General features: G+C 35.9%; 1 protein-coding gene and 1 long non-coding RNA gene across 7 annotated transcripts; one reads left to right on the top strand and one right to left on the bottom strand.

Annotated features, from left to right (window-relative positions):
- Positions 1-11764: 11764 nt before the first annotated feature.
- On the top strand, positions 11765-16079 carry LOC113274710 (F-box protein At5g65850-like). Of its 5 annotated transcripts, XM_026524099.1 has the most exons (6): positions 11765-13738; positions 13869-14043; positions 14232-14302; positions 14580-14643; positions 14765-14958; positions 15606-16079. In XM_026524099.1, the coding sequence occupies exon 1, from the start codon at positions 11836-11838 to the stop codon at positions 12997-12999; it is 1164 nt and encodes a 387-aa protein (XP_026379884.1). In that variant the 5' UTR covers positions 11765-11835; the 3' UTR covers positions 13000-13738; positions 13869-14043; positions 14232-14302; positions 14580-14643; positions 14765-14958; positions 15606-16079. The 5 variants fall into 5 exon arrangements, with proteins under 5 accessions (XP_026379884.1, XP_026379886.1, XP_026379885.1 ...); XM_026524101.1 differs by having other exon boundaries at positions 11765-14036; XM_026524100.1 differs by having other exon boundaries at positions 11765-14036; positions 14489-14643.
- Positions 15796-24613, bottom strand: LOC113274711. Of its 2 annotated transcripts, XR_003323162.1 has the most exons (13): positions 24422-24613; positions 22678-22896; positions 21990-22562; positions 21699-21796; positions 21551-21609; positions 21178-21249; positions 20877-21060; positions 19173-19372; positions 18582-19068; positions 18258-18322; positions 18114-18176; positions 16871-17005; positions 15796-16485 (listed from the first exon to the last, which is right to left on the bottom strand). It is a non-coding gene; the product is annotated as an uncharacterized LOC113274711 (long non-coding RNA). The 2 variants fall into 2 exon arrangements; XR_003323161.1 differs by lacking the exon at positions 16871-17005.
- Positions 24614-25269: the final 656 nt, after the last annotated feature.

The following is a 25269-nucleotide window of genomic DNA, read 5'->3' as shown; positions in this document are numbered from 1 at the left end:
ATTATGATCTAAAGATGTGCTCTGAACATGAAACTTAAATTACTAAGGAATTCTTTATGCAAACTGTGGCTATAAAGTTCATGAGACGATTCAATCTAATTGAATCATCTTTGTTTCAATTGTGTCTTGTGTAGTTACATAAGATCTCATAGCAATTGAAAAACTCTCTAACTAGTTCATTTGAGTCAATTGAACTAGTTATGGTGAAGAAGAACTAGGTTAATATGAAATGCTCATATGGTTAACCTTTTGGATTACTATGTTGAACCAACATACACGTACACGTTTGGGCATGGTTTTCACAAAACCAGTAAACGTCTACCCAAGTGTGTGTGACAAGATAAGTTTTCGATCAAACGGTTGAGAAATATTAGCTTGAATCTAAATCAGGTTTTCATCTAACGGTGAATATGGATTTCCTTGTAACTAAGGCAAAATCCTGATTTGCAGGCTATATAAAGGAGACATCTAGCATTGTGCAAAACTAATACCCACACGTCTGTGTGATACTAGTGCGCTCGCTAGAGTCGATTCTCCTTTAACCTTTGGTTTTCTTCTCTAAAACCAGGTTAACGACTTAAAGACTTCATTGAGATTGTGAAGCCATACCGATACTACTTTTATCGTAGTTTTGTGATCTGATCTTGCATCTTCTATCGTACGAGTACAATCTTTGATTGGCTTCAGATCGTGAGAGTTCTCTGATAGGCAAGATAAAGAAGTCACAAACATCTTCGTCTCACTGTTTGTGATTCATCGACAAGCCGCCTGTGTAGTCAGGAAGGATTGTAGAGAGGTGATTGATTAATCTAGGCTGTTCGTCGGGAATATAAGACCGGATTATCAATTGGTTCCTGTTCACCTTGATTTCATATCTTAAAACGGAACAAAACCTAGGGTTTATCTGTGGGAGACAGATTTATCCTTTGATAGACTTTTCTGTGTGAGACAGATTTGTTTATTATCAAATCTGCGATTTTGGGTTGCAGCAACTCTTGGTTGTGGGTGAGATCAGCTAAGGGAATCAAGTGCGTAGTATCCTGCTGGGATCAGAGGCGCTGGAGTACAACTGTACCTTGGATCGGTGGGAGACTGATTGAGGTTCAACTATAGTCCAGTCCGAAGTTAGCTTGGCGTAGGCTAGTGTCTGTAGCGGCTTAATATAGAGTGTATTCAATCTGGACTAGGTCCCGGGATTTTTCTGCATTTACGGTTTCCTCGTTAACAAAACTTCCGGTGTCTGTGTTATTTCTTTTCCGCGTTATATTTTTTATCTTTATAATAGAAATAATACAGGTTGTGCGTTAAAGTTTAATCGATTGGAGATCCGACCTTGTGGTTGTCGATTTCATTGATTAACACTTGGACATTGGTCTTTGGTACCGTCCAAGTTATTCCTTGTATTTGATAAAGACTCGCTATTGTTTTTAGCTTGAGTAAAAATCAAATCAAGAGAGAGATATTAACTCCTTGAGATACTTTTATCTAGATTGAGTCTGACTGTCTAGTTGATTCTCTAGCAAAGTATTTCGGAGTTAGTCCATATAGATTGCTAAGCGAAATATTGGATGGTGTTGTTAGACCCCGCTTTTTCAAATACTTCCCATGCTTGGTTTTTCTTCAACATCAACCATTCTAACGAAATCCATTAGTGGTGCCATCACTTTCCAAGCAAAGTAAACATCATCACAAAAAGATTGTTTAGTTACTATCCTAGCACAACGGACCCCTCCATATTCTTTTGAGGACCTATTTTTAACCTATCATTCCCCAACAAACAAGGCATACAAATAACACATATTTTCATGAATACTATGCAATGTATAGAAATTGGTTGCGAACCTAGTCTTCGAAGCTCTATGCAATTCTTTTCCATACAACTTCCTCATCGTGTTCATAATTAAGACATGGTTATAGATGTAAACAATAAGTGCTCTAGCATTGATCAAAACATTCTTAATTTAGGGATCTTCTTCCCAATATCTTCTAGCATCAAATTCACACAATGTGCGGCACAATGAGTCCAAAAGTTTGTTGGGTGTATGGATTTTAAGGCCTTTCCAGCAACCTTCATATTTGACCCATTTTCTGTTATGAGTTGGATGACATTTTCTTGGCCAATATCTTCAATTATCTCTAGCACCATATTAAGAATAACTTGATGATTATACACAACATCAGAACAATCAATAAATTTCAGAACACGATACCTTTGGTACAACTTACTAAGAATTTGACCAAACAACGTTTTCTGTTGTTTTTCCAAAAATCAGACATAATTGAGCATCCATATATATTGCTTCCAAAATGGCCTAACTCCAAAAACTGCTTTGTTTTCACCATTTTATTCTTCATCTAAGGAGTTCTGAGATCCTCATAAGTTGGATCCGGCGTTGCTTTTCATAATCTCCAATGACATGTATCATAGATTCGGAACTTGGAGTGTTAATACATTGAAAGGTATCCCTACTTCATACACCCATTGTGGTATTTTTTTCCCAAGCAATTTCCTAAAATCTCTTCTTGTGAACAAAACTCTTGTCTAATTATTGTTTTTTTTTATGCCAGACTTAAAAACTTCATATAAAGGATATTTAACATTGCTATCATGTACTTTTTTTTTCCTTTTGATACACTACGAATATTGTATGTAATAGTAAGTTCTTAATTTTTTGTTGTAGGTTCTTCTTCTAAGTCAATAGGGCGATTACTTTCATTATTGCAATTATAATCAGCTTGTTATACTCTCTTAATCCTTTCTTTCTCTATCTTATTATTGTTATAAGCATTCATCTGACTGTTTTTTTTTTTTTTGATCAGAAGAGAAAATTTATTCAAGAAAAAGAATGTACAAGGTTCTACAAGAAGTAGATAACGGAAAAGGAAAAAGAAAGCAGCAAGATTATACAAACAAGGTTTCCCAATTAGCCATTACAGAGAAAGCATAATTTATATGAAGTCTTCTACCAGCTGCATTTGCCCAAGAGAGTATTAAAGATTTAACTTCCACCTCCAAGTCTAAATCCGTTTTGTAAACATGATTTTGCTCAAAAGTACGTCTATTTCTTTCCGTCCAGAGAGTAAAAACAACTGCAGATGGTATTAGGCTCCAAATATAATTTCCTGTATTTGAAAAATTCGTATGATGCCAACCAATTGCTAACATACTAAAACTTCTCGGAAGTACCCAGGACCATAAGCTACTTGGAATTGTTGCAGACCAAAGTTTATGCGCAATTTTACAGTGGAGAAAAATATGATCATGCGACTCTGTATCATCACCACATAGGATACACGAGTTATTAATGTCTACCCCTTTAGCTTGTAGCATATCAATTGTGTTCAGCTTCTCATGCACAATACACTAAACTAGAAAGTTAATCTTAGGTGGGACTGACTCCTTCCAGATAAACTGATAAGGAAAATCTGCGATACCAGAGTCTTCCATCAATTTAGCATAAAGGGTTTTGACGCTAAATAAACCTGAGTTATCAAGGGTCCATCTCCTATTATCTTGTAAGGCATCTAAGACTGGCGGTTCATCACCAATCCTAAGCATCAGGTCTGCAAAGAGATTTACCTCTGATTCTGTTAACTTGCGTTTAAAATTAAAACACCAGTTCCTTTCCGAGGAGATCACCTCTGCGAGCTTAATGTTCTTGTTGTCAGAAATCTTAAAAAGAGACGGGAACATAGCAGCCAACGATATGTCGCCACACCAAACATCATTCCAGAATGAAATATCCTTTCCTGAGTGAATATTAAGCACTGAGTTAAGGCTTACCAGATTAGCAGTCTCCGCGATTGTTTTCCAACAAGAAACTCCATGAGAAGAATTAACCTTTTGAGGTACCCCGTAGTAGAACGTATCACCATACTTGTCACGGATAATCTTATACCATAACCTGTTTTTCTCTTTACCAAACCTCCAACACCATTTAGCAAGCATTGCCAAGTTCATCAATCTCAAATTACAGACACCCAGACCCCCTTTCTCTTTAACAGCACATACTAAGTTCCAATTTATTAGATGTGAAACTTTTGAATGAGCACCATGATCCCATAAAAAATTTCTCATTTTCTGCTCTAAAATTTTAATAACATAAACAGGAGCTTTGAAAAGAGAAAAATAGTAAATAGGCAGAGAACTAAGGATGCATTTAAGAAGGGCTAGCTTACCTCCTTTAGAAAGTGAAATCTGCCTCCAAGTTGATAGTCTCTCTTCAAATTTTTCAATTATGGGGTCTCATATATGTTTGGAAGTTTCCTTAGCTCCAAGAGACATTCCAAGATATAAGAAAGGAAGGTTATCAGTAGCGCAGCCAAATTCCGAAGCCCAAACAGATAACTCAGGCACATCACCAATTGCAATGAGTCTAGTTTTTGAAGTATAAACCTTGAGACCTCCAATATGTTCAAAACACTTTAGAGCCGAAAAAAGATTATGAAGTTCATGTTTGCTATTATCTACGAAGAAGATAGTGTCATTAGCAAAATGCAAATGATTTACGATAATACTTGAAGAAGTCACTGAGAAGCCACTGAAGAGGCTCAGTTGTGAGGCTCTGTCCATGTATCTTGAGAAACCTTCCATGGAAATATTGAAGAGGAGAGGAGAAACTGGACAACCTTGTCTTACACCCCTCGAACTAGTGAAGTAGCCAAAAGAAGAACCATTGATTAGCACTGAAAAAGTTGATGTAGAATAACAAAACTTCAGCCATTTACACAGTTTTCTACCAATACCCATTTGATGAAGGATGAACTCCAGATATTTCCAATTTATCCTGTCAAAAGCTTTTTATAGATGAATTTTACAAATTATCCCTGCTTTGCCAGAACATAGTCTAGAATCCACAAGCTCATTGGCGATCAAAGTACCATCTATGATTTGTCTTCCTTCTATATAAGCACATTGAACCGGGGAGATAAGTTTATCCATTACCACCTTGAGTCTTGAAGCTAACACTTTTGCGATAATTTTGTAAACACTAGTTAAGAGACCAATAGGCCTGCAATCCTGGATTTTCTCGATGTAGTCTTTCTTTGGAACCAAAGTGATAAATGTGGAGTTGTGCTTGCTGTAAATTTTGTATGTAGAACAAAACTCATTTACAATATTCATTATATCATCTTTCATAAAACTCCAACCCTTACTAAAAAAGATGATTGGGAAACCATATGGACCTGGAGCTTTGTTATTTCCCAATTCTTGGATAGCATTCATTACTTCTTCTTCAGTGAAGTCAGCTTCTAAAATATCACTTTCCTGGGAATTTATTTTATCAAAAGTAATATTTTCAAGATCAGGTCTAATTACCTCTTCTTCAGTGAATAAAGTGTTGTAGTACTCCACAATATGCTCCTGGAGAATATGCTTGTCATCCACCAACATACCATTGATATAAATCTGTTTGATTCTATTGTGTATCCTTCTTGCTGAAGCCTTCCTCATAAAAAAAATGAGTGTTTCTATCACCTTCTTGCAGCCACTGAGTTTTTAATTTAATCTTCCAAGAGACCTCATCCATGTGTGTTGTTTTTTCGAATTCAGTCTTCAAGGATAGCAAATTGTTGATTTCCTCCTCAGATAGAATGTTTTCTTCAGCAATACTATCGAGAGATTGTATTTCCGACAAGATATCACTAAGTCTGGTGTTTGTGTGCTTGAAAACTTCCTTGTTCCATCTTCTTAGCTCCACTTTTAAAGCTCTAAGTTTCATCCAGAGTGCATAACTTGGAGAACCTGCAAAATCAAAAGACAACCACCAATTTTCTAGCAATTGTAAGAAACCTATCTCCAAAAACCACATTACTTCAAATCTGAAAGGACTAGGGCCCCAACTAGGATCGGAAATATCAAGAAGAATAGGAATATGATCATAAGTAGGTATGGCTTTGGCTAGTTGAGAGATGAAACCTTCTTTTATATCTCCAATTTTATATTAGGACAAGGAGTACAATCTCCTCTAATATGATAAAGATGTTTCTTTAACCTATTAATCCCTCCTGAAACCTTCTTGTCACAACGTTTACACCAGATTTTGTCTGTGCTAGCTTAGTTATACTCACCCCACACCTAAGCTATATCTTTTCCATCATCTGGTATTGGTACCATGCTACTGGATGCGGGTAGTAGTGATTGTTGAATAAAGAAAAGAAGAGATGAAGAACGCAGAGAAAGAAGATGAACATAGAGAAATAAGAAGAGTAGAAGAAGTGCGACTGAAATTGGAGAAGGAAAGATAAGATAAGGAAACCCTAGGGTTAAGATTGGTTAAGCTTTTCTTAGCGGGCTAAAAGGCGACGCCCAGTCCCGAAATTCGGTATCAAGTGTTTTTGCTTGATAAAATTCGGTATCAACTGTTTTTGCTTAACAAAATTCCGTATAATTGCGGTGTTGTATTGTATATGTTTGTTTCAATTGCTTCCGGTTAAGAAAATAACGGCTCAAGTCAATTTATTTTGGTTTGTATGTATTGTTTATGGCTTAACGAAATAAGGATCATTTGTTTATTCCAAATGGATTCCGGATAAGAAAAACTAAGTTAATTGGGATCTTAGTCAGACTTATCAAATTGGAGGATTCATTTATTCAAATCCAACTGAATGCCTTGGCAAGAAAAGATAGTTAACTAACCTAGTGCTTGTCTTGTCTAAAGGAAAGGTCTAAGATATTGTCTGAATAATTAGAGATTGATGAGAGAAATAAGGTTAATTCTGATCTTTATTTTGGTCTTATCAAAATACGCGATTGTACATGGACCTGGTCTCCGAAGCTCTATGCAACACTTTTCCACACAAATTCCTCATCATGTTCAGGACTAAGACATGTTTATAAATGTAAACGATAAGTGCTCTAGAAATATTGATCAAAACATAAAATTCTTAATTTAAGGGATCTTCTTCCGATTTCTTCTAGCATAAAATTCACACAGTGTGTGGCACAATGAGTCCAAGAGTTTATTGGTGTATTGCTTCTAAGACCTTGCCAACAACCTTCACATTTGACCCATTGTCTGTTATGAATTGAACAACATTTCATTGCCAACATATTCAATTATATCTAAAACCATATTAAGAATAACTTGATGATTATGCACAATATCAGAACAATCAATATATTTCAGAAAGACGGTACCTTTCGTACAACTTACTAAGAAGTTAATCAAACATCGGTTTTGTTGTCTGTCCAAAAACAGACATAATTGAGCATCCATATTACCTCCAAAATGGCCTAAATAACTCTAAAAAGTGCTTTCTCTATACCATTTGCTTCTTCATCAAAGAAGTTTTGAGATCCTCGTAAGTTGGATGGTGGTATTACTTTCCATAATCTCCAATGACATGTACCATAGATTCCAAACTTGGAGTGTTTAATACATTGAAAAGTAGCCCTACTCCATATGCCCATTGTGATAGTTTTTTCCCAAGCACTTTTCTGAAATCTCTTCTTATGAACATAAGTCTTGTCTAATGATTCTTGTTTTTTTTATGTCATACTTGAAAACTTCATCCAAAGGACCTTTAACATTACCGTCATGTACCCTTTTTTTTTCTTTCTTTCCCTTTGATATACTACTAATACTACCAGTAATAGTAAGTTATTGATTTATTGTTGTAGGTCTTCTTCTAGCTCAATGGGGCATACCGTCATTATTGCAATTGTAATCACCTTTTTGTACTCTCCTGATCCTTTCTTTCTCTGTCTTATTCTTGTTATAAGCATTCATCTGACTCAAAATCTTCTTTTGTATCTCAAATTTTATATTAGGACATGGAGTATAATCTCCTCTAAAATGAGAAAGATGTTTTTTCAACCTATTAATCCCTCCTGACACCTTCTTGTCACAAAGTTTACACCAAACCTTGTCTGTGCTAGCTTCGTTATGTTTACCCCACTCGCAAGCTATATATTTTCCATCTAGTATTAGTACCATCCTATTGGATGCGTTGGTAGTAGCCATTGTTGAATAAGGAAAAGAAGAAAGAAGAAGAAGAGGAGGAAAAGAAGAAAGAAGAAGAAGAGGAGAAGAAATGCAAGGAAACCTTAAGGGTTAAGATTGGGCTAAGCTTTTCTTAGTGTCCTAAAAGGCGACACCCGGACCCAAACCGATTTTTGTAGAATCGGTAAAAAAATCGGGGATTAGGCGGATAAACGTCTTGGAGTGGATTAGGCGGATAAACCGATTTTTCTTGCCGCCTGGCGCCTTGGAGTGGATTTCCATATATCAGGAACAAATATGAGGATAATGGTTTTCTTGTATAATACTATTACAAGTGTTAAATATGGGATCTGGGGTTCCGTATAAGATGATAGAAAAGATTGTTGAAACACATTGCACGACTAGACCAACCCAAAAGGTGTCAAAGCAAACGGAAGAAGGATTTTCACCATAAAAAACCATTCCAATTTGCCAAGAGCTTTAAATAAATCTAGCTTCAAACCCGAGAATCATTCTTTTTCTTTTTTACCTAAGAGATCATCACAGATTGGATGAGCTCATCGTGATAATATTGTCAGTAATTTTTCACCAAGTAGGAACGAAGATTGGTTCGAAACATTAGTTATTTTCCTATAGTTTTCCAATTGCTTATGAAGAATCCCTTTTGGATTCAGGTGGTAAGAAAGTGAAAAACGAATCTCGGGATTAAATTTCTGCAGAAAATGATATTACCCTAAAAACATAAGAACGGTTTTTTGGCACTACCCAATTTTGGTGGGAGACTACTAAGTGATAGGAACGTCTACCCTACCTATTTAATGGGTGTCTTAAAATGTAAATGACTAACCTATCCTTAACCTAATTTAATTTAAAACCACCGTAATAATCACCTATATACATATATATATAACCACCGCCACCCACCACCACCGACCATCACCTACCACCTCCGACCATCACCACCAACACCACCAACCACCATTATATATATATATATAGCTTAATCTAAATCATTACCAAAGATATTCTCACAAACCCATTACTTATCATTCGTTTTTGGTTGAAAAAAATGAGGAGTAATCATCAAAATGAGTTGAAAATGGAAGTTGCAGAGAGAAGTTCAACTAGGAATTATGTGAAAAAACTTTGTCAAACTAGCCGAACTCAACTTTAATGGATGTTTTTATTTTTTCCAGAGGAAAAATTCGGTTACGTCGCAAATAAAAAAAGTCCCAACTGAACTTTTAGTTCAGTTTTGCTGCAAAAAGTTCGGTTTCATCGCAAAAAAAAAGAGTTTCGTCGCAAAAAGGTTCGGTTACGTCGCAAAAAAGTTCGTTACACCACAATTTTTTTTCTCCTAACCGAACTTTTATCTGAAAGAAAAAACTCCATTAAAGCTGAGTTCGGCTACCTGTGCTTTTAGAAACATTAGCCGAACTACACTGCAGATGAGTTCGGCTACCTGTTCTTCAGATGTCGTAGCCCAACTTTTTTAACCAAACCGAAATCAATTTGTAAATTGTTCATTTTTAGGAATGTTTTGGCCAATTCAAACACCATTAACTAAATTTGAAGTATCCGTGAGTACCGAAAATATCATACTCTTGTGGTGGCTCTTAAAGAAAAAGATCTAACTTTTTTTCTTCCAAAACCCTCATCTTCATCTTCTTCTTCTCCTTCACAATAATTCTTATTTTGAAAAAAAAATCAACCTATTAATTTAGCCTCACCAATCATTAACTAACTCACTAGTCATTACACTATCTTAATTTAAAGAGGATAGTTTTGGTAATAAAATAAATATATGAATAAGGGATGTTTCAATTTCCTTTCAAGTATCCACCCAAAAAAGAAAGACAAATGCTATCCCACACGACTTTGCAGGATGGCTTCCCGTAAAAACGGCTTCTTTACCGTTGGATGATCATATCAATGGTTAGATTCACATTCAGGAAATGACACATCACTTTCAGGATAGGACCCACCACTTGCAGGAAAGGACCCACCACTTTCCCTAAAAGGTTCAAGGCTGTTTGATGTGAGTTTTAGCATGATCTAGTGGTAAAGTAGTCCCCCACCAAAATGGGATAGTGCCCAAAAAAGAACGATTTTTTTGGGGGACCATGGTTTTATTTTGGGTAAAGACATTAGAAGTAAATATAGGTCACCTCTTATCTAGATATTTATATTAATACCTAAATTACCCTCCTGATTAATTTTGGGTGATGTTTAGTTAGTGTTAATAATAGTAGTGTAATGATTAGTGAGATGATTAAGTTAAAGATAATTAGTGAGATTAAAAAATCAGATGGTTTTTTTTTAAAAGAAGTAGAATTATTGAGAGAGTAAAGTTAGAAAAGATGAAGAAGGAAAACATGAAAAATGATGGATTTTACCAACCACAACCGGAAGAAGGGTATTTGGGTACCCATGTATGCTTCAAACTTAGATAATGTTGGTTGAATTGCTCCAAACTTTCAAAAAAAATGAAATTTTTTATGTAGATTTGGGCCAGTTCGGTTACCATATGTCAAGAACATGTAACCGAACACACCTGAAAGTGTAGTTCGGTTATGTTTTCCAAACACGCAGGTTACCGAACTCGCTCGTTAATGGAGGTTTTGGTCGTACAATGTAATGTTCGGTTACCTAGAATAAAATGGTAGGTAACCGAACTTTGAACTTAATAATTTATTTGGGTACATCTTGTGTGTTCGGTTAGTTCGCAAACTTCAACGCAACCAAGTTCCCAACCGAACTGCAGGTTAAAAGTAACCTAGTGTTAGAAATTCGGTTGGTTCGCAAACTTCAACATATTTTGCGAATCAATCGAACTGGGCTTATATATGCATATATGCAATTAGGCAACCGTTCGGTTACTACGAAATTTATTTCTTGGCGAATTAGGTAGAGTTCGGTTACGAAGTTTCAAAAGTAGAGTTCCGTTACAAAGAAAACTTAACATTTTTGCGAACGAACCGAACTTGTGGACTTCTCATTATTTTTGTAAACTAAAGTTCGGTGATATCCTTATTTTGCGAAGGAACCGAACTTATGGACTTGTGTTGTTCTAATACAAGGAGTTCGGTTAAAAGTATTTTTTTTTTGCGAATCAACCGAACTCTGAGTTCGGTTAAGAAAAAATTAATTCGTGATAACCGAACTTTTCTCTGAAAAAAAACCCTCCATTAAACCTCTCTGCAACTTCCATTTTCAACTCATTTTAATGATTATTTCTCATTTATTCAACCAAAAACGAATGATAAGTAATGGGTTTGTGAGAATATCTTTGTTAATGTTTTAAATTAAGTTATATATATATATATATAGTGGTGGTGGTGGTTGGTGGTGGTGGTAATCAGAGGTGGTGGTGGTAATCGGTGGTTGGTGGTGGTGATAATCAGAGGTGGTGGTGGTGGTAATCGGCGGTGGTGGTGGTGGTAATCGGTGGTGGTTGGTGGTGATAATCGGAGGTGGTGGTGGTGGTAATCGGCGATGGTGGGAGGTGGTGGTGGGAGGAGGTGGTGGTTATATATATATATAGGTTGTTATTGGGTTGGTTTTAAATTAAATTAGGTTAAGGGTAGGTTAGTAATTTCAATGCTTTAGGACACCCCTTAAAACTATAGGGAAGGTGGCCTAATAAAATCATGGTCCCCTCGAAAAAAAATCATGGTCCCTAAAAAATCGTTCCCAAAAAACCGTTCAAACATAACCAATTGGACTCTTGGCCCGGTATCTATTTTTCCTCTACGTTTAGGCCCAGTCTCTTTTATTTTGCTCTACTCTTTCTTCTACAACCCTAGCTAAATCCCCATTTCCCATCACTGTTACTGAAACCCTAATAGATTTCTGTTTCTCTCAGCAAAAGATTACACAGATAACTTCCATGGATTACTTCAAGATTCTCCCTGCGGATATTACAGCAGACATTTTAAGTCTACTTCCAGCGGAATCGATTTTGGAGTGCAAATCAGTATCAAAAACATGGAATAATCTTATTTCTCATCGTCAATCATTCTATCAGATGTACTTGCATCGTCTTCTTCATCCTTGTGCTGGTTCTGGTTCTGATTCTGGTAAGTTGGTTTTTCTTTCTCTGAATAAGATTGGAAACTTCCATTATTTTGAATATAACCAGTCAACAAAATCCCAGAAAACTAGAAGGGTTAATTTTGCTTCTCCGTTTAGGTATCATACTAGATTTGCTGGTTCTTGTAACGGTTTGATATGTTTTGCTCAAGACCAATTTGTTTGTATCTGTAATCCCATCACAAGAGAATATGTTGTGCTTCCAGAATTCAAGACAGGTTGTGATATCAATTTTGGTTATGTTTCTTCTACCAATGAGTACAAAGTTGTAGGAATAGAGTGTGATTCCGATGTAAAACTCCACATTTACACTCTAGGCAGTGGCAAAGGATGGAGAAACCTTGGAGATTTCAAGTCTCATGTCTTATGTCTCTCTTACCGAGCGATCTTTGCCAACGAAACTCTTTATTTTCTGGACCATGGATCACAAATGTTCATAACCTTCGACTTGGCTGAGGAAAAGTTTGGTGAGAATCTTTCACTACCTCGCGAGATTTGTAGAAGAGGGGTATTGGATGGGATTTTGTATGTTGCTGCTGAGGTAGTTGTTAATGGAGTCGAATGTTATGATATATGGTTATTAAAACAGAAGAGTGTCAATAATGAGACCAGTGAGCAACAAGGACTTCAGTCGTGGAGTAGAGAGTTTAGGGTTGGGGATAAAGAATTATTAGCCGTTACCAAGAGGGGTGGTGTTTTAACTTACGTTGATAACTATATCAATATGTACGACACAAAAACTTCAACCTCGAGAAGGCTTGTCAAGTTTAATAATCGTCTGAATCGGGTATACCCTCACAAGAACACCTTAGTGTCGTTGAAGGAATTAGGGGAAGAAGATATAAAAGTAATGAGGTCAATTGAAATTGAGGAGACAAAAAGCAGTGAGCAGCCTTCCAAGCAACTACCTCAACATTTCCATCACACAAAGTTCAACTTCAGAAAAGCTTGTGGACTTTAAGGAACGGGTTTGTCAAGTATTCTCACAAAAACATCTTTCTTTCAAGGAGACAGAAAATCGTGATTAGCCTTACAAGAAATTGTAGAAAAACAAACTCTCAAATACATAATTGTGAACTGGCAATCTTTGTTGAGTTTTGGAAGTAATATTCATCTCATTCTGTAGAATTTTGAGTTTCCTAATGCTATTGGTACTCTCTGTAGTGAGTTATGTAGTGTAAGTTACTTTTATTCCGTCTTTATATATCGGTCCATTTTCATAGTAGTGTTTTTTACATTTAGTTCAGCTATATTGCTTTGTTGGTTAAGCATTTTGTTAGCGATTCAACCTTAAACCTATCTCAAAGGGAGAGTGTGATGCATATGTCAGTGACTGGACCTTATTTGCATGGTAGAATGTGATTTATAGGATAGACTTATTCCGTCTATACTAGGAAGTCGAATAAGTATATGCAGGAAAAATAAAGAAAAGAGAACTCTGCTGACATATACATTTCGCCTGGGTGTAACTGGATCAGTCATTGCCAACATTTCATCTCAGTATGTCCTTTCTTAAGGTGTATAGACATGGAAATGGCTTCATAGAAACTTTGGAGCATTTTAATTCGATGTACTTTTGTATCGCATTTGCAATATCAGGTATATTATCACCATTTTTAAGGTCTGATTCATCTGTAAGAGGGTTATGTTATTGCCACTAAAGATAGAGAACCTGCAGTTTGCTGGCTATGCAAAATCTGGTCAGTATTTGTCTTTTTTGGCACTGTTTGCATCTTATTTGATGGTTCTCAGTTCTCTCCATATACGCCAATTTCTCTTAGATGTTGTGCAAACATTTGCATCTAGTTGAATATAATCTGCTTATTTCAGGTAGTTTTCTTTCTGGGAGGACTGTAGCTTCACTTGGGGCTGTGACGTTTGGGGCTTCCTTGGCTGCTCGTCAATCACCAATTCATGTGGCAGGCAGCTTATCAAATATGCTACCAAGTGTGTTTGGCAGTATCTCTCCTTGCAGATGTCATTGCTTCATTAGCTCAGGTATTTGGTAGGTGATTTCAGTCTCCCAATTTATTTCGTCCTAACAATATTTTTGTTTTCCATAAAATTGGCTTCACCATTACTCTACAATTTTCAAAATTTATATTGCTGGTTGTACCTGCAAGTCTCATATATGCCTGTTGCTAAGACTTCCTGGAATCTCATGTATGATTATTGTTTTTTTGTAAATGACAGGCTATGGTTGCAAGTTCCTACTCAGAAGGTGACTTCAGCAAAGTGAAAGAAATAACATTTCTCGTTTGAAGGTAATCCTCTCCTTACACCCCCTTTTTATCTCCTCACCACCCCGTTTATTCAAGGCTCGATAGCAGTTCTGCTCTGCTGCGCTCATATTATGAAATTTCCTACAGCTACTTTATTTATATTTCCATCTCTCTGGGTTCTCCAATTTGGCTGTATTACTAGTTTGTTCGAGTTTGTTTTGATGACAGAACAAGTTCTTTTCAGACAGCACTTGTTATGAGTCTTGCCTTCACTGTCATACTGGGAGCATCTGATAAAATTGCCTTGTTATTCACCTAGGACGCAGAAGTTCTAGTAATTGCTCAATCTGGGATACTGGTGATACGCTGGCAGGTTTTACTAGGTATGTTGTTGTCACACTCCTGTTTTTTGTGTTTCCTCAGGGGCGCCTAGCTCCAAGGCTGATCGACATTCAGATCAAATCTAGTATGCTGATTTATGAATGCTATATGATCTCTTGTCAGGTTTGCCGTTCGTGCGGTTTGTTAGGTATTACAACCATAAGCTCAAAACTGGTGTCTGCTCTTCTTGCAAAGACGGTGAAAACATATCAAAGATGAAACTTCCATATGCTTGTAAACTCCTATTCCAAGAACTTCAGTCAATGAATATTGTCCCTCTTTTGAAGCTTACTAAGGCCTCATAGACGGGTCAAGAGGTAAACACGCAGTTTCCCCTACTTTCTCACTTTCCTCTTCAAATTTTGTCTGGATTCTTATTTGGTCCAATGTTTTTATATGAAGCACACACTTCACTGCTACTATTTGAGTCTATTATGATATTATCATTAGGTTGGAACCACGAATGAATAATTATGAAAAGTCATGCCTTAGCAGAAATCAAAACAAACAGAACAGTATCAACAAACAAATAGCTTTTCTAGTCCCTGTTTTTGTTTGTAAACTAATTTGATGCGTTGTGCTTTTGTGCCTCCTTGGCACTGTGTTATCAATATTAACCCATCTTCACACACACACACACAAAAAAAAAAAAAAAAGTTGAAGAGTAAGATTTTCATGGTTTTGCCAGTATTCTGTCCATGCTTCGCCGTAGAGTAACTGTTTGAACATCCACATTATAAGAAAGAAAATAAATAAAAGAAGAAGAAGAATTGTATGTATCCTATAATTGTGGCAGTGGCGATGCAGGAGTTCTGCCATATCACTTCATGTTTTCCCAAAATAATATAGAGATTGACATTTGCAGTTAACCGTGTAGATCAATGTATGAGATTTTACATGATTCACATGTCATTCATCTGTCCTGATAGGTTAAATCTTGAATATTGTGCTTTTGTTTCTGCAGGTCATTTTCCGCAGGCAATTTTTTTGTTAGAGACTCTGAAAATTACTGCACATGCGCACTGCCGAAGAAGAATTATCAGTGGTTATAGACACCAAACAACATACACATGGAAAGGATTTGTTTCCATTAGTCAGTGACCATTTAGATCTTGTCACTTTTAAGCTTTCAACTTGTGCCGAATTTTTTGGAAGAATCGGCATTAAGCATTAGTTCTATGATTCTGGGGAATTTTTGCTCGACACGTCAACTGTGAAAGGCCAATTTATAGTGGTTTGTGGAAGTAGGAACACCTACATTTTTGTGTCCATGAATAAAAGCGCATACCCTATAGTTGGGGTGTCAAGCTCTTTTAGATGCAATTAAAACTATTTTAAACATTAAAACTATTTTTGTCATGTCATTGAAGTCTTAAAAGCTGCCTTTTCACGGAAGCATAAACATTCTTAGTGAAGCACTACATTTCATTGTTTCTGATTCGTGGGCAATGCCCTGTTTTTAAGACTTTGGCTCTCATTGTGTACTCATTTTGCTGATAAATGGTGCCTTTTAAGGTAAAGTATGCACATAAGCATAACTCCGAGTCTCCGACTGCTTTCTTTGTGCCCATTAAGGAAAATACATGGAACTTTCTAGGTTGCAGTGCTAAATATTCATAAAAAAGATTTGATCATTTAAAAAAAAAACACAATGTGTACTAAGAGACTAAAATCTACAGGATAACCCTTCATGTCCTGAAACATAGGCAAGTGAACCACTAGTGTTGTGCTGATGGAATCCAGTTATCTGCTGAAAAAGGACTGACAAACTTATTGATCCGAAAAATTTACACCATAAATTTGATTGCCGGAGTCATAAGCTTCTGCTGTTTCTTCTTGTTTACCTGAAAGTAAGAATCAATCTTTAAGAATTAATACTACATTATTAATCCGAAAAAGTTCCTAAAATTAAATCTTATAATTCCCATAAGAAATCACACTTTTTCTCTTTTATCCGATCTAAAAAAAGATAAAAACCTTAAAGACTGAAATATCAGCTTTGCCCACGTTGTCATCATCAACGTAGGAGAGAACGGCCATATTAGAAAACACCACTAATTCCTAAAAAGACATTCTTATTAGAATGACTGTAGAGAATAAGATAAAGCAAGTTCTTAAAGCTAGGAGATTTAGAACACGAATAAGTAATCCACACTGATTAAACCACTAACATCTGCATCTCTCGCATAAGGGAACCACGTGTCAGATAAGGCAGGCTAAGAAAACTACCTCAATCACAAAGTTCTTGGCAACTGTTCCAATGAGAAGAGAGACAGCAAAAGGCAACACAAATGTTGCAAAAATTAATACGTGAAACAGCCACGCAGACAATGCAAACCAAAGGACAAAGTTGCAAGAAATTGTCTGCGAAGAACCAAGAGGACAAAATGAAGTAAAAAAATAATAACTGCAGGAAAAAGAAATTATTCATGAACCAAATACACAAATAGAGTGCCAGGATTTTGAGCCTTCTACCATTGAAGACCCACTACCTATCATTAGTTCTAATCATCTCTCTGAACAAGTATTTGAAACACCTTCAGCTCCAACTCGTCACCAATTCTCTGTTATGCCTACAAGAGGTTTAATTCTAATGACAACCCCCCCAGGGTTATTGATCAATTTTGCTGATGAAAAAAAAAAAAGATTATCTGGAGGTTTATTCTCTCGTTTTTTTTTTCTTCAGTGGATAAATTCAATTTCACCGACGGGCGTTAATATTTTAACGGATTGAACAGTTGACCTAGTTAACGACCCAAATACTAAAAACGGACAAACTTAGGACCCAAACACAAAGACATGCCAAAATCTAGGACCCTAATTTGCTCAATCAGAAACGAGGCAGATGCATATAAATGAATATTCTTTTCAGTGTCCAAAACAAAAGGATTTTAATGGTGAAGCTGATGTAGGTAAAAAAAATATAGTAAAGCTAATCTTGCCGGCTTATCAGTTGCCGTTACAATTTGTGACTACTAGAATATGTGAGCACCGGATATCTGTATGATATAGTATACTATTCTTTTAAACTGATTTCTACACAACTTGGGAAGAGCTGAATGAAAGTTAAGCAAGGTTTTCTCATGGTTAACCCTTAATAAGTAGTGTGATCATCGAGCATTCCCAGTTTACTAGGTCTTAAAAAGACTAGAAGTTGGGTCATGGCATGATTTTATATTGTCTACATAAGCATTATATCATACAATTAATCAGTTCCTGGTCCACAAATAGTCCTTGGAACAGAAAAGAAGGTATCAATAAAGCTAAAGTTGTATGGCTCTTGACTCATACACATTTTTATTGCCTCTTACCATCACTGATCAAATAACACGTATAAAAAATTGTTGCAAACATACTCTTTGAGACAAACTGTACATATAAAATTCATGTGAAGCCGATAATGAGTAAATTCATCTAAAAGTTTAACATGAACAACTTACATGCAAAGCAATCTAAATTAACTATGGAGTACCTTTGGTTTTTCTTCTTCTCCTTTTTTCTAATCTTGCAACCTCCTCCTTACATAAACATCTTCCTAAACCATATCAAAATATAGATACACATAAGGTAATGATCTTATTGAGCAAAAAGGATTACAAAAGTCTATTTCACTGACCTTCTTTGTCACGGTGAATGCATTCAAGCGCCCTTCCACTCACAGACGGGTCCATTTTGTTGAACCTGCGCAACACATTCACAAATAGGATTCAGAATACCGATCAAAGATTAAACAAGATATGTACAAAAAGGTACACCAACATTATTAACATGGAAGCAGAACTTCCCGCTTATGGTTCATATTCCCATTCTTTGAGTCATATCAAAGGCAACTGGTACGTGGTACACCTCTAATTAAGCACATCAAGGAACAAAAGAAAAAACAAAGTCTGGCATGCTAAATAGAACGTATCTGTTCTGTGTGGAACAAAAGAAAACTTACGTGGATATCTCATCCTTCATATCTCTCTACTTATTTTTTGATCTGTTGAGCTGAGATTAAACCATTTCTTTTTTCTAGGAGGATACAGGTCCGACACAAGAGAATTAACAGATGATTTGCTAAGAGTTCGTCAAGGGTGAGAGAGGTCTATCGATTCAGGATGCAGATGATCTGTCCTGCTTTTCCTTGGAGGAGAAAGATCCGGATCCAGTGAAGGCGTGTGGACACGTCTACGCCTTTGGCATGGTGGTCACAAGTCCGCCCTTTGTTTTCATAATCTGTTGACTTTACTTTTTCCTCGGGCGATGGCGTGCGCACACGTCTAAGCCTTTGCATGGTGGTGACAAGTTTTTCAGTGTCAGAGACAGATATCAGACCACTTCTATCCTCAGAAATCTATCATTTGGACGAAATGATCGAATTTGCTCCATTCTTCTCTTCATTCGTTTGACTTGATTGCCATCATTAGCTTGGGATTTCTCTTCATCTAAGAGGAAACATAATAAAAACAATTCATGAACTAAATTGACTACATGACTACTTTTCTTTCTTTCTTTCTTTTCGCTAATTAAATGAAATAAGATAAGTTACCTGCAGAATTTTCCTCATCTTCATTTTCAACATTTACAGGTTTCTGCCACACCAGATCTTCATCAACCACGAGTACACCCAAAGGATCTTTCTTGGGCATTTTACTTTTCTTCTTCTATTTTTTCTCTATTTCATTGGTGTTTTCCTATTTTTTTAAGTATTCTTTGAAAGACTGGCTTTGATGCCACCATTGGTAAGACCTAAACAGCAAATTCCAGAAACAATTAGATTTGTTAAAATTGAAACACCTTTAATAAGAGCATAAAAAAAAGCTTTACCAATGAACTTACTCCAAAAGAGAAAATCCAAATAACTAAAGGCGATTTCAATAACTATTTTTTTTTCTTTTTTCAAACATTTTCAGAAACAATCTTTCTTTTACTTTTTTAATTTTATTTTAGATTCCAAAACATGTTTGCTATACATTGTTTTTAAAACAGTAACTTTGTGCAAATAACAAATGTAACAAAATAAACTACATTTCAATGTTCAGCATCTAAAAGATTATAGTGACTCTGCATGTATAAGATCAAATATGAATAGTTAGAATCTTAACAGAGATATTAATCGCATAGATTTCTGTATTAAAACATCTAACTGTCAATAGCTTCAATTTGTATATATATATATATATATCTATTAAAGAAAAGCGTCCTCAAGTCCATTTTATCACCCTTAAAACCACCTCCTCACTAAACCTCCTCATCATTACTTACACGTTTCATTCTCGTCACTGACAAGTGCCATTGGTCTATGTTTACATGATCAAATCACCCCCACTTGATTTGTCATCACAGGATCAAAATACTTGTTTTCTCTCGGCTAAGAAACATATATTTTCTTTTGTAATTCAGATACATTACACAAGAATTTGAAATTTCTCCTTCTTATGACCTATCAAATTTTTAAGAACTGAACAACCTATAAAACCTAATCATGGCAAATGACTAGGAAATCCAACAACTGCTAATGTTTTCCTTTTAACTTCACATTTCAGACCCTGTCCAGAAGTTTCTATCTGAAGATTATTTTGTTTGTGATGTGACCTCTATCCTATTTATCGTATTGACTAGGAAAATCTAATCAAAGCTATGCTTTGTCTAATACTTCCAATTGAAACGTGCTAGCTTGAAATTTCTACACAATTTAAACACTACAAGATAAATGTACACAGAATCACAGATAACCACACATCTAAGATGCTGTATGCATGAGATATGGAGAGGCCCATGAAATTTCACCTCTAGCAATGGTTAAAACATGTGCCAGTTTAGCTTATAAATTAGCAGAGTAGGCATAGTAGAGCCGCCTATCCGCCCACCCACCCACCTAAAGCATGACAAATTAGTCTATGAATTGACAATTCAATCCATATGCTGTTTTCCTCTAGCATTAGTTTCTTTTCCTAAATCTGGAAACTCTTTGGTTCATGCTGGGTACAACCAAGTAGACAGAATGATTTGACCATATCAAAGTTTTGGTTTAACAAGAATATGAAGAACGTGAAATCTCGAAAACAAGTTTGACCAGAAACTGTGGATGGGATGGAACTCTAAATTGTACATCGCCTCTACGTATTATCTGCTAGTACCAACAAAAATCAATTGATAGATATGTCCTTGCATGGTCCAACCTTAGAATGTATCGAAGGCATCACAAAGTAAATTCATGAACGTAAGAATTAACAGATGGCAGAAAAAATACCATTACTTCAGTTCACCCCCATCCCAGTGACGCCCAGGTTTTATACCATAACGATTACGTATTGGAGTTATTTTTTCCTTTTTATCCAGTTGTGGCTAGGAATGTCCTGAGGAATTATAAACCCAGACTCTTTCATCTTTTCGTCATCTCCCTAATTTCCCAAGGCCATCTCAGGTGGCTTCCGCTGAGAAAAAGCAAAGACAAAAACGAGGATAAATATAGCAAAATATGATCAGAATAATATAAGATTAGCAACATAAAATCAATTAGTTCAGATCCAAAGCAGTTTAACTTATATTACCTGCACCAAGTGCGCCATTGGATTCCCCACCTGATCCTCTCTTTCAGCATGTTGTCAACTAACGGATCATCCCTGCAGAATCCCACAAGTATAATACGTGTTAGTTCATTGTTAAACCATAGCATGCGGTAATACATCACCAAAAAAGAGTTACACAATCATCCACTGATAAACCATCCACAGGGACACTTTTTGTTGCCTCTTACTATCACTGGTCAAACAGCAGGTATAAAAAATTATTGCAAACAAACTCTTTGAGACAAATTGTACATATAACCATGCAAAGACGATACTGAGTAAATTCATTAAAAACTTAAACATGAACAACTTATAAGCAAAGCAATCTATATTCTAAATTGTAAGTATGAAGTACCTTTGGCTTTTCTTCTCCTTCATCTAATTTTGCCACCTCCTCCTTAGATAAACATCTTCCTAAGGCCATATCAAAGGATAGATACACATAAGATTGCACCTAAGGTAATCAACATATTGAGAAAGAAAATTTATAAAAGTTCACTGACCTTTATCACGGCAAATGCGTTCAGGCGCCCTTCCACTCACAGATGGGTCCATTTTTTTGATCGGGTTCAGAATACCCATCAAACATTAAACAAGATATCTACAAAAAGGTAGACCAACATTATAAACATGGAACCAGAACTTCCGACTCATGGTTCATATTCCCATTCTATGAGTCATATCAAAGGCAACTGGTACACCTCTTGTTAAGCAAATCAAAGAACAAAAGAAAAAAGAATCTCTGGCATGCTAAATGGAAAGTGTCTATCCTGGGTGGACAAAAGAGAAATTACCTGGATATCTCATCCTTCATTTCTCTCTCTACTTCTTTCCTGGGCTGAGATTGAACCAGATTCCTTTTTTCTTGGAGGAGACAGGTCCAACAGAAGAGAATTAACAGCTGATTTGCTACGAGTTCGGCGAGGGGGAGAGAGGTCTATCGAATCAGAATGCACATGATCTGTCCTGCTTTTCCTTGGAGGAGAAGATCTGGTTCCGGTGAAGGCATGCGGACACATCTACGCCTTTGGCATGGTGGTGACAAGTCAGGGTCTTTGTTTCCATATTCTGTTAACTTTACCTTTCCCTCGGATGATGGCGTGCGGACACGTCTACACTTTTGGCGTGGTGGTGACAAGTCGGCATCTTGATTTTCAGAGTTAGATGGGTTTAGTTCTGCCTCCGGAGATGGTCTGTCATACCTAGTTTTCCGTTCACAAGATGGAGATCAAGTTTTTTTCAAGTATCAGAGACGGGTCTCCAACCACTTCCATCCTCGAAAATCTTATCATATGGACGAAACAATCGAATTTGCTCCATTATCTTGATTCATTTGACTTCAATATTAACATGGCGTTTTTCTTCATCTAAGAGGAAAAACAATTATAAAGAAAATCATAAATCAGATTCTGAACTAAATTTATAACATGACTACTTTTCTTTCTTTCTTTTCGCTAATTTAAGGAAATACAAATAAGCTACCTGCTGAATCTTCCTCATCTATGTTTTCAACATTTACAGGTTTCTGCCACACCGGATCTTTATCTACCACAAGTGCACCCACAGGATCATCTTTCTTGAGCATTTTAATTTTCTTCTTCTTCCTCTTTTTCTTCTCTACTTCATTGGCTATTTTCATATTTTTTTAAGTATTCTTTGAGAGATTGTGACTTGATGCCGCCGTTCATAAGACCTAAACAACTATTTCCAGAAACAATTGCACTTGTTACTACAAATAAAAACTAAAAAAGATAAACCAAATAACTAACAGCCGGTTTGGTTGAGATTTCAAAAACAATTTTTTAATTCTTCTTTCTATCATTTTTCATCAACAATCTTTCTTTTATTGTTTGCATTTTCTTTTAGATTCCAAAACATGTTTGCTATACATTGTTTTTAAAACAGTAACTTTGTGTAAATAATGCAACAAAATAAACTACATTTCAGTGTTATCATCTAAAAAATCATAGCGACTCTGCATGTATTAGATCAAATATGAATAGTAAAAATCTTAAGACTAGATAGAGATATTAATCGCATACATGTTCTGTATCAAAACATCTAACTGCCAATAGCTTCACTTTGTATATATATATCTCTATTAAAGGAAAGTGTCCTCAAGTCCATTTTTTTACTATTGAAACCACCTCCTCACTAAATTTCCTCATCATTACCTTCCATTAGTTATACATGTTTCATCCTCGTCACTGACTCAAGTGCCATCAGTTTATGTTTACATGACCAAATCACCCCCAAGCACTTTTCTTGATTTGTCATCGCGAGCTCAAAATACTTTTTTCTCTCATCTAAGGAACATATATTTTATTTTGTAATTCAGATACATTATACAGAAATTTCTGTATCTGTGGAGTGTGGACCTATCAAATTTTTAAGAACTAAAACAACCTATAGAAGCTATTCATGGCAAATGACTAGGAAATCCAACAACTGCTCATGTTTTCCTTTTAACTTCATATTTCAGACCTTGTCTAGAAGTTTCTATCTGAAGATTATTTATTTGTGATGACCTCTATCCTATTTATCGTTTTGACTAGGAAAATCTAGTCACAGCTGTGCTTTGACTAATACTTCCTATTTAAACGTGCTAGCTTGATGAACCTTTTTCTAGTCAAGTTCAGTCAGAACGGCATACGCAGACATCACAGTCCGTTGTTGAGTTCATTTTGGTAAGTTTAGACATCACAGTCTGTTTATCAAGTTAACAACATATATGAAAGACAATTTATTTTTCACATTGTTTCCTTGACACTAGTAAAACAGCTTAAACATTCTCAACTAATCATGTACAAGCGGTAACAAAAACTTATGAGTAGTTGCTATAGAAACCAAATATCAATAATCTCATTTGAGCATTCTCAAGTTGTACGAAACTGATTCAAGGACCTAAAAGTTCATACTACGTGATAAATTAGGATAATCAAGTTCAATACTACGCCCATAGCTCGACTTTGGAGTAATCCAACACTTCTTTTTTTTCAGCATACTCCTTACCCTCTCATAATTTCAATATTTCTAACATATTCTTAAGAGAAAATTGATCAAAATCGTTAGGAGGAAAAAAAAAAAAAAAAGGAAAAAAGAAAACCTAAAATTCAACATCAAAATTGAAAGAAGTTAAACCCTAATTAGAAAACATAAAACCAAATATCATTAGACAAAATATAAAATAAGAACACAATCCATTCAGAAAATGAAATAACGTTACCAGATTTCTCAGGAAACGAAGTAGCAATTAGAGAATGCCCTTGATTCCTAGGGCTTGTCAAAAGAACAAATTGTTCTTCAGTTTTCATTTTGAGTATGGTTACTGAAGACACGTTCTGGCTGAGGAATTGAAGTGGGTGCAGGAATCAAATGTGGGTTTAGAGTGGGATCGGAACGAAGGTGGAAAGCGGGGTTTATTAGCGGAAAGAAGCGTTAACAGGAGTTAGGAAGAACATCTAACTCGAACTTAAAACTTCTAGGCATGTCTGACTCGCTATCTGACTCGGGGTAAGTTAAAGTGTTTCTTATATTCATTAAAAACGGCTAATTGAGGTGCTACCGAAATAAAGTAGCCGAATCAGCTAGAGAGAATGCTTTTTTTGTTTCCTGGTCTGGTTATTCTCCAATGGAGATTAGAACTCAGTTAAGAGTGGACAAAACTCATGTGTTAGTCTAATTTTTTCAATAACAAAACTTCTTTTTGCTTCAAAACAAGAAAAGAGGTGCTGGGGAAACTCCAGTGGGACTACTATAATTTGATGGCATGTAATATGCCGTTTTGTTCTGTTTTCCCAAACGGAAATCTTACTGCCATGTAGTAGAGATTATACTCTCCTTCATGTGATGGAGGGTTTGATCGAGAATGGGAGGAAAGAGGACTTCCATCTACCCATACTAGGATCAAATTTGATGAAATTAGATACTCTGTCATTTAGTTTGAGGGGATCGATCAGATATCCCTTGCTCTTAGAAACCTGAGTTTTATTGAAATATAGTCATCTAATGTGGAAAGTGTGATAACTTTTCTGATATTAGATTTATCTACTGAAAGTTTTAAAGAAGTATCAG

This window comes from Papaver somniferum, chromosome 4 (genome assembly GCF_003573695.1).
Source record: "Papaver somniferum cultivar HN1 chromosome 4, ASM357369v1, whole genome shotgun sequence".
NCBI lineage: Eukaryota > Viridiplantae > Streptophyta > Magnoliopsida > Ranunculales > Papaveraceae > Papaver > Papaver somniferum.
This window is presented reverse-complemented; position numbering and strand designations above follow the sequence as displayed.

Excerpts from the sequence above, each read along its gene's own strand:
- LOC113274710 (XM_026524099.1), top strand. The coding sequence starts at position 11,836 with ATGGATTACTTCAAGATTCTCCCTGCGGATATTACAGCAGACATTTTA.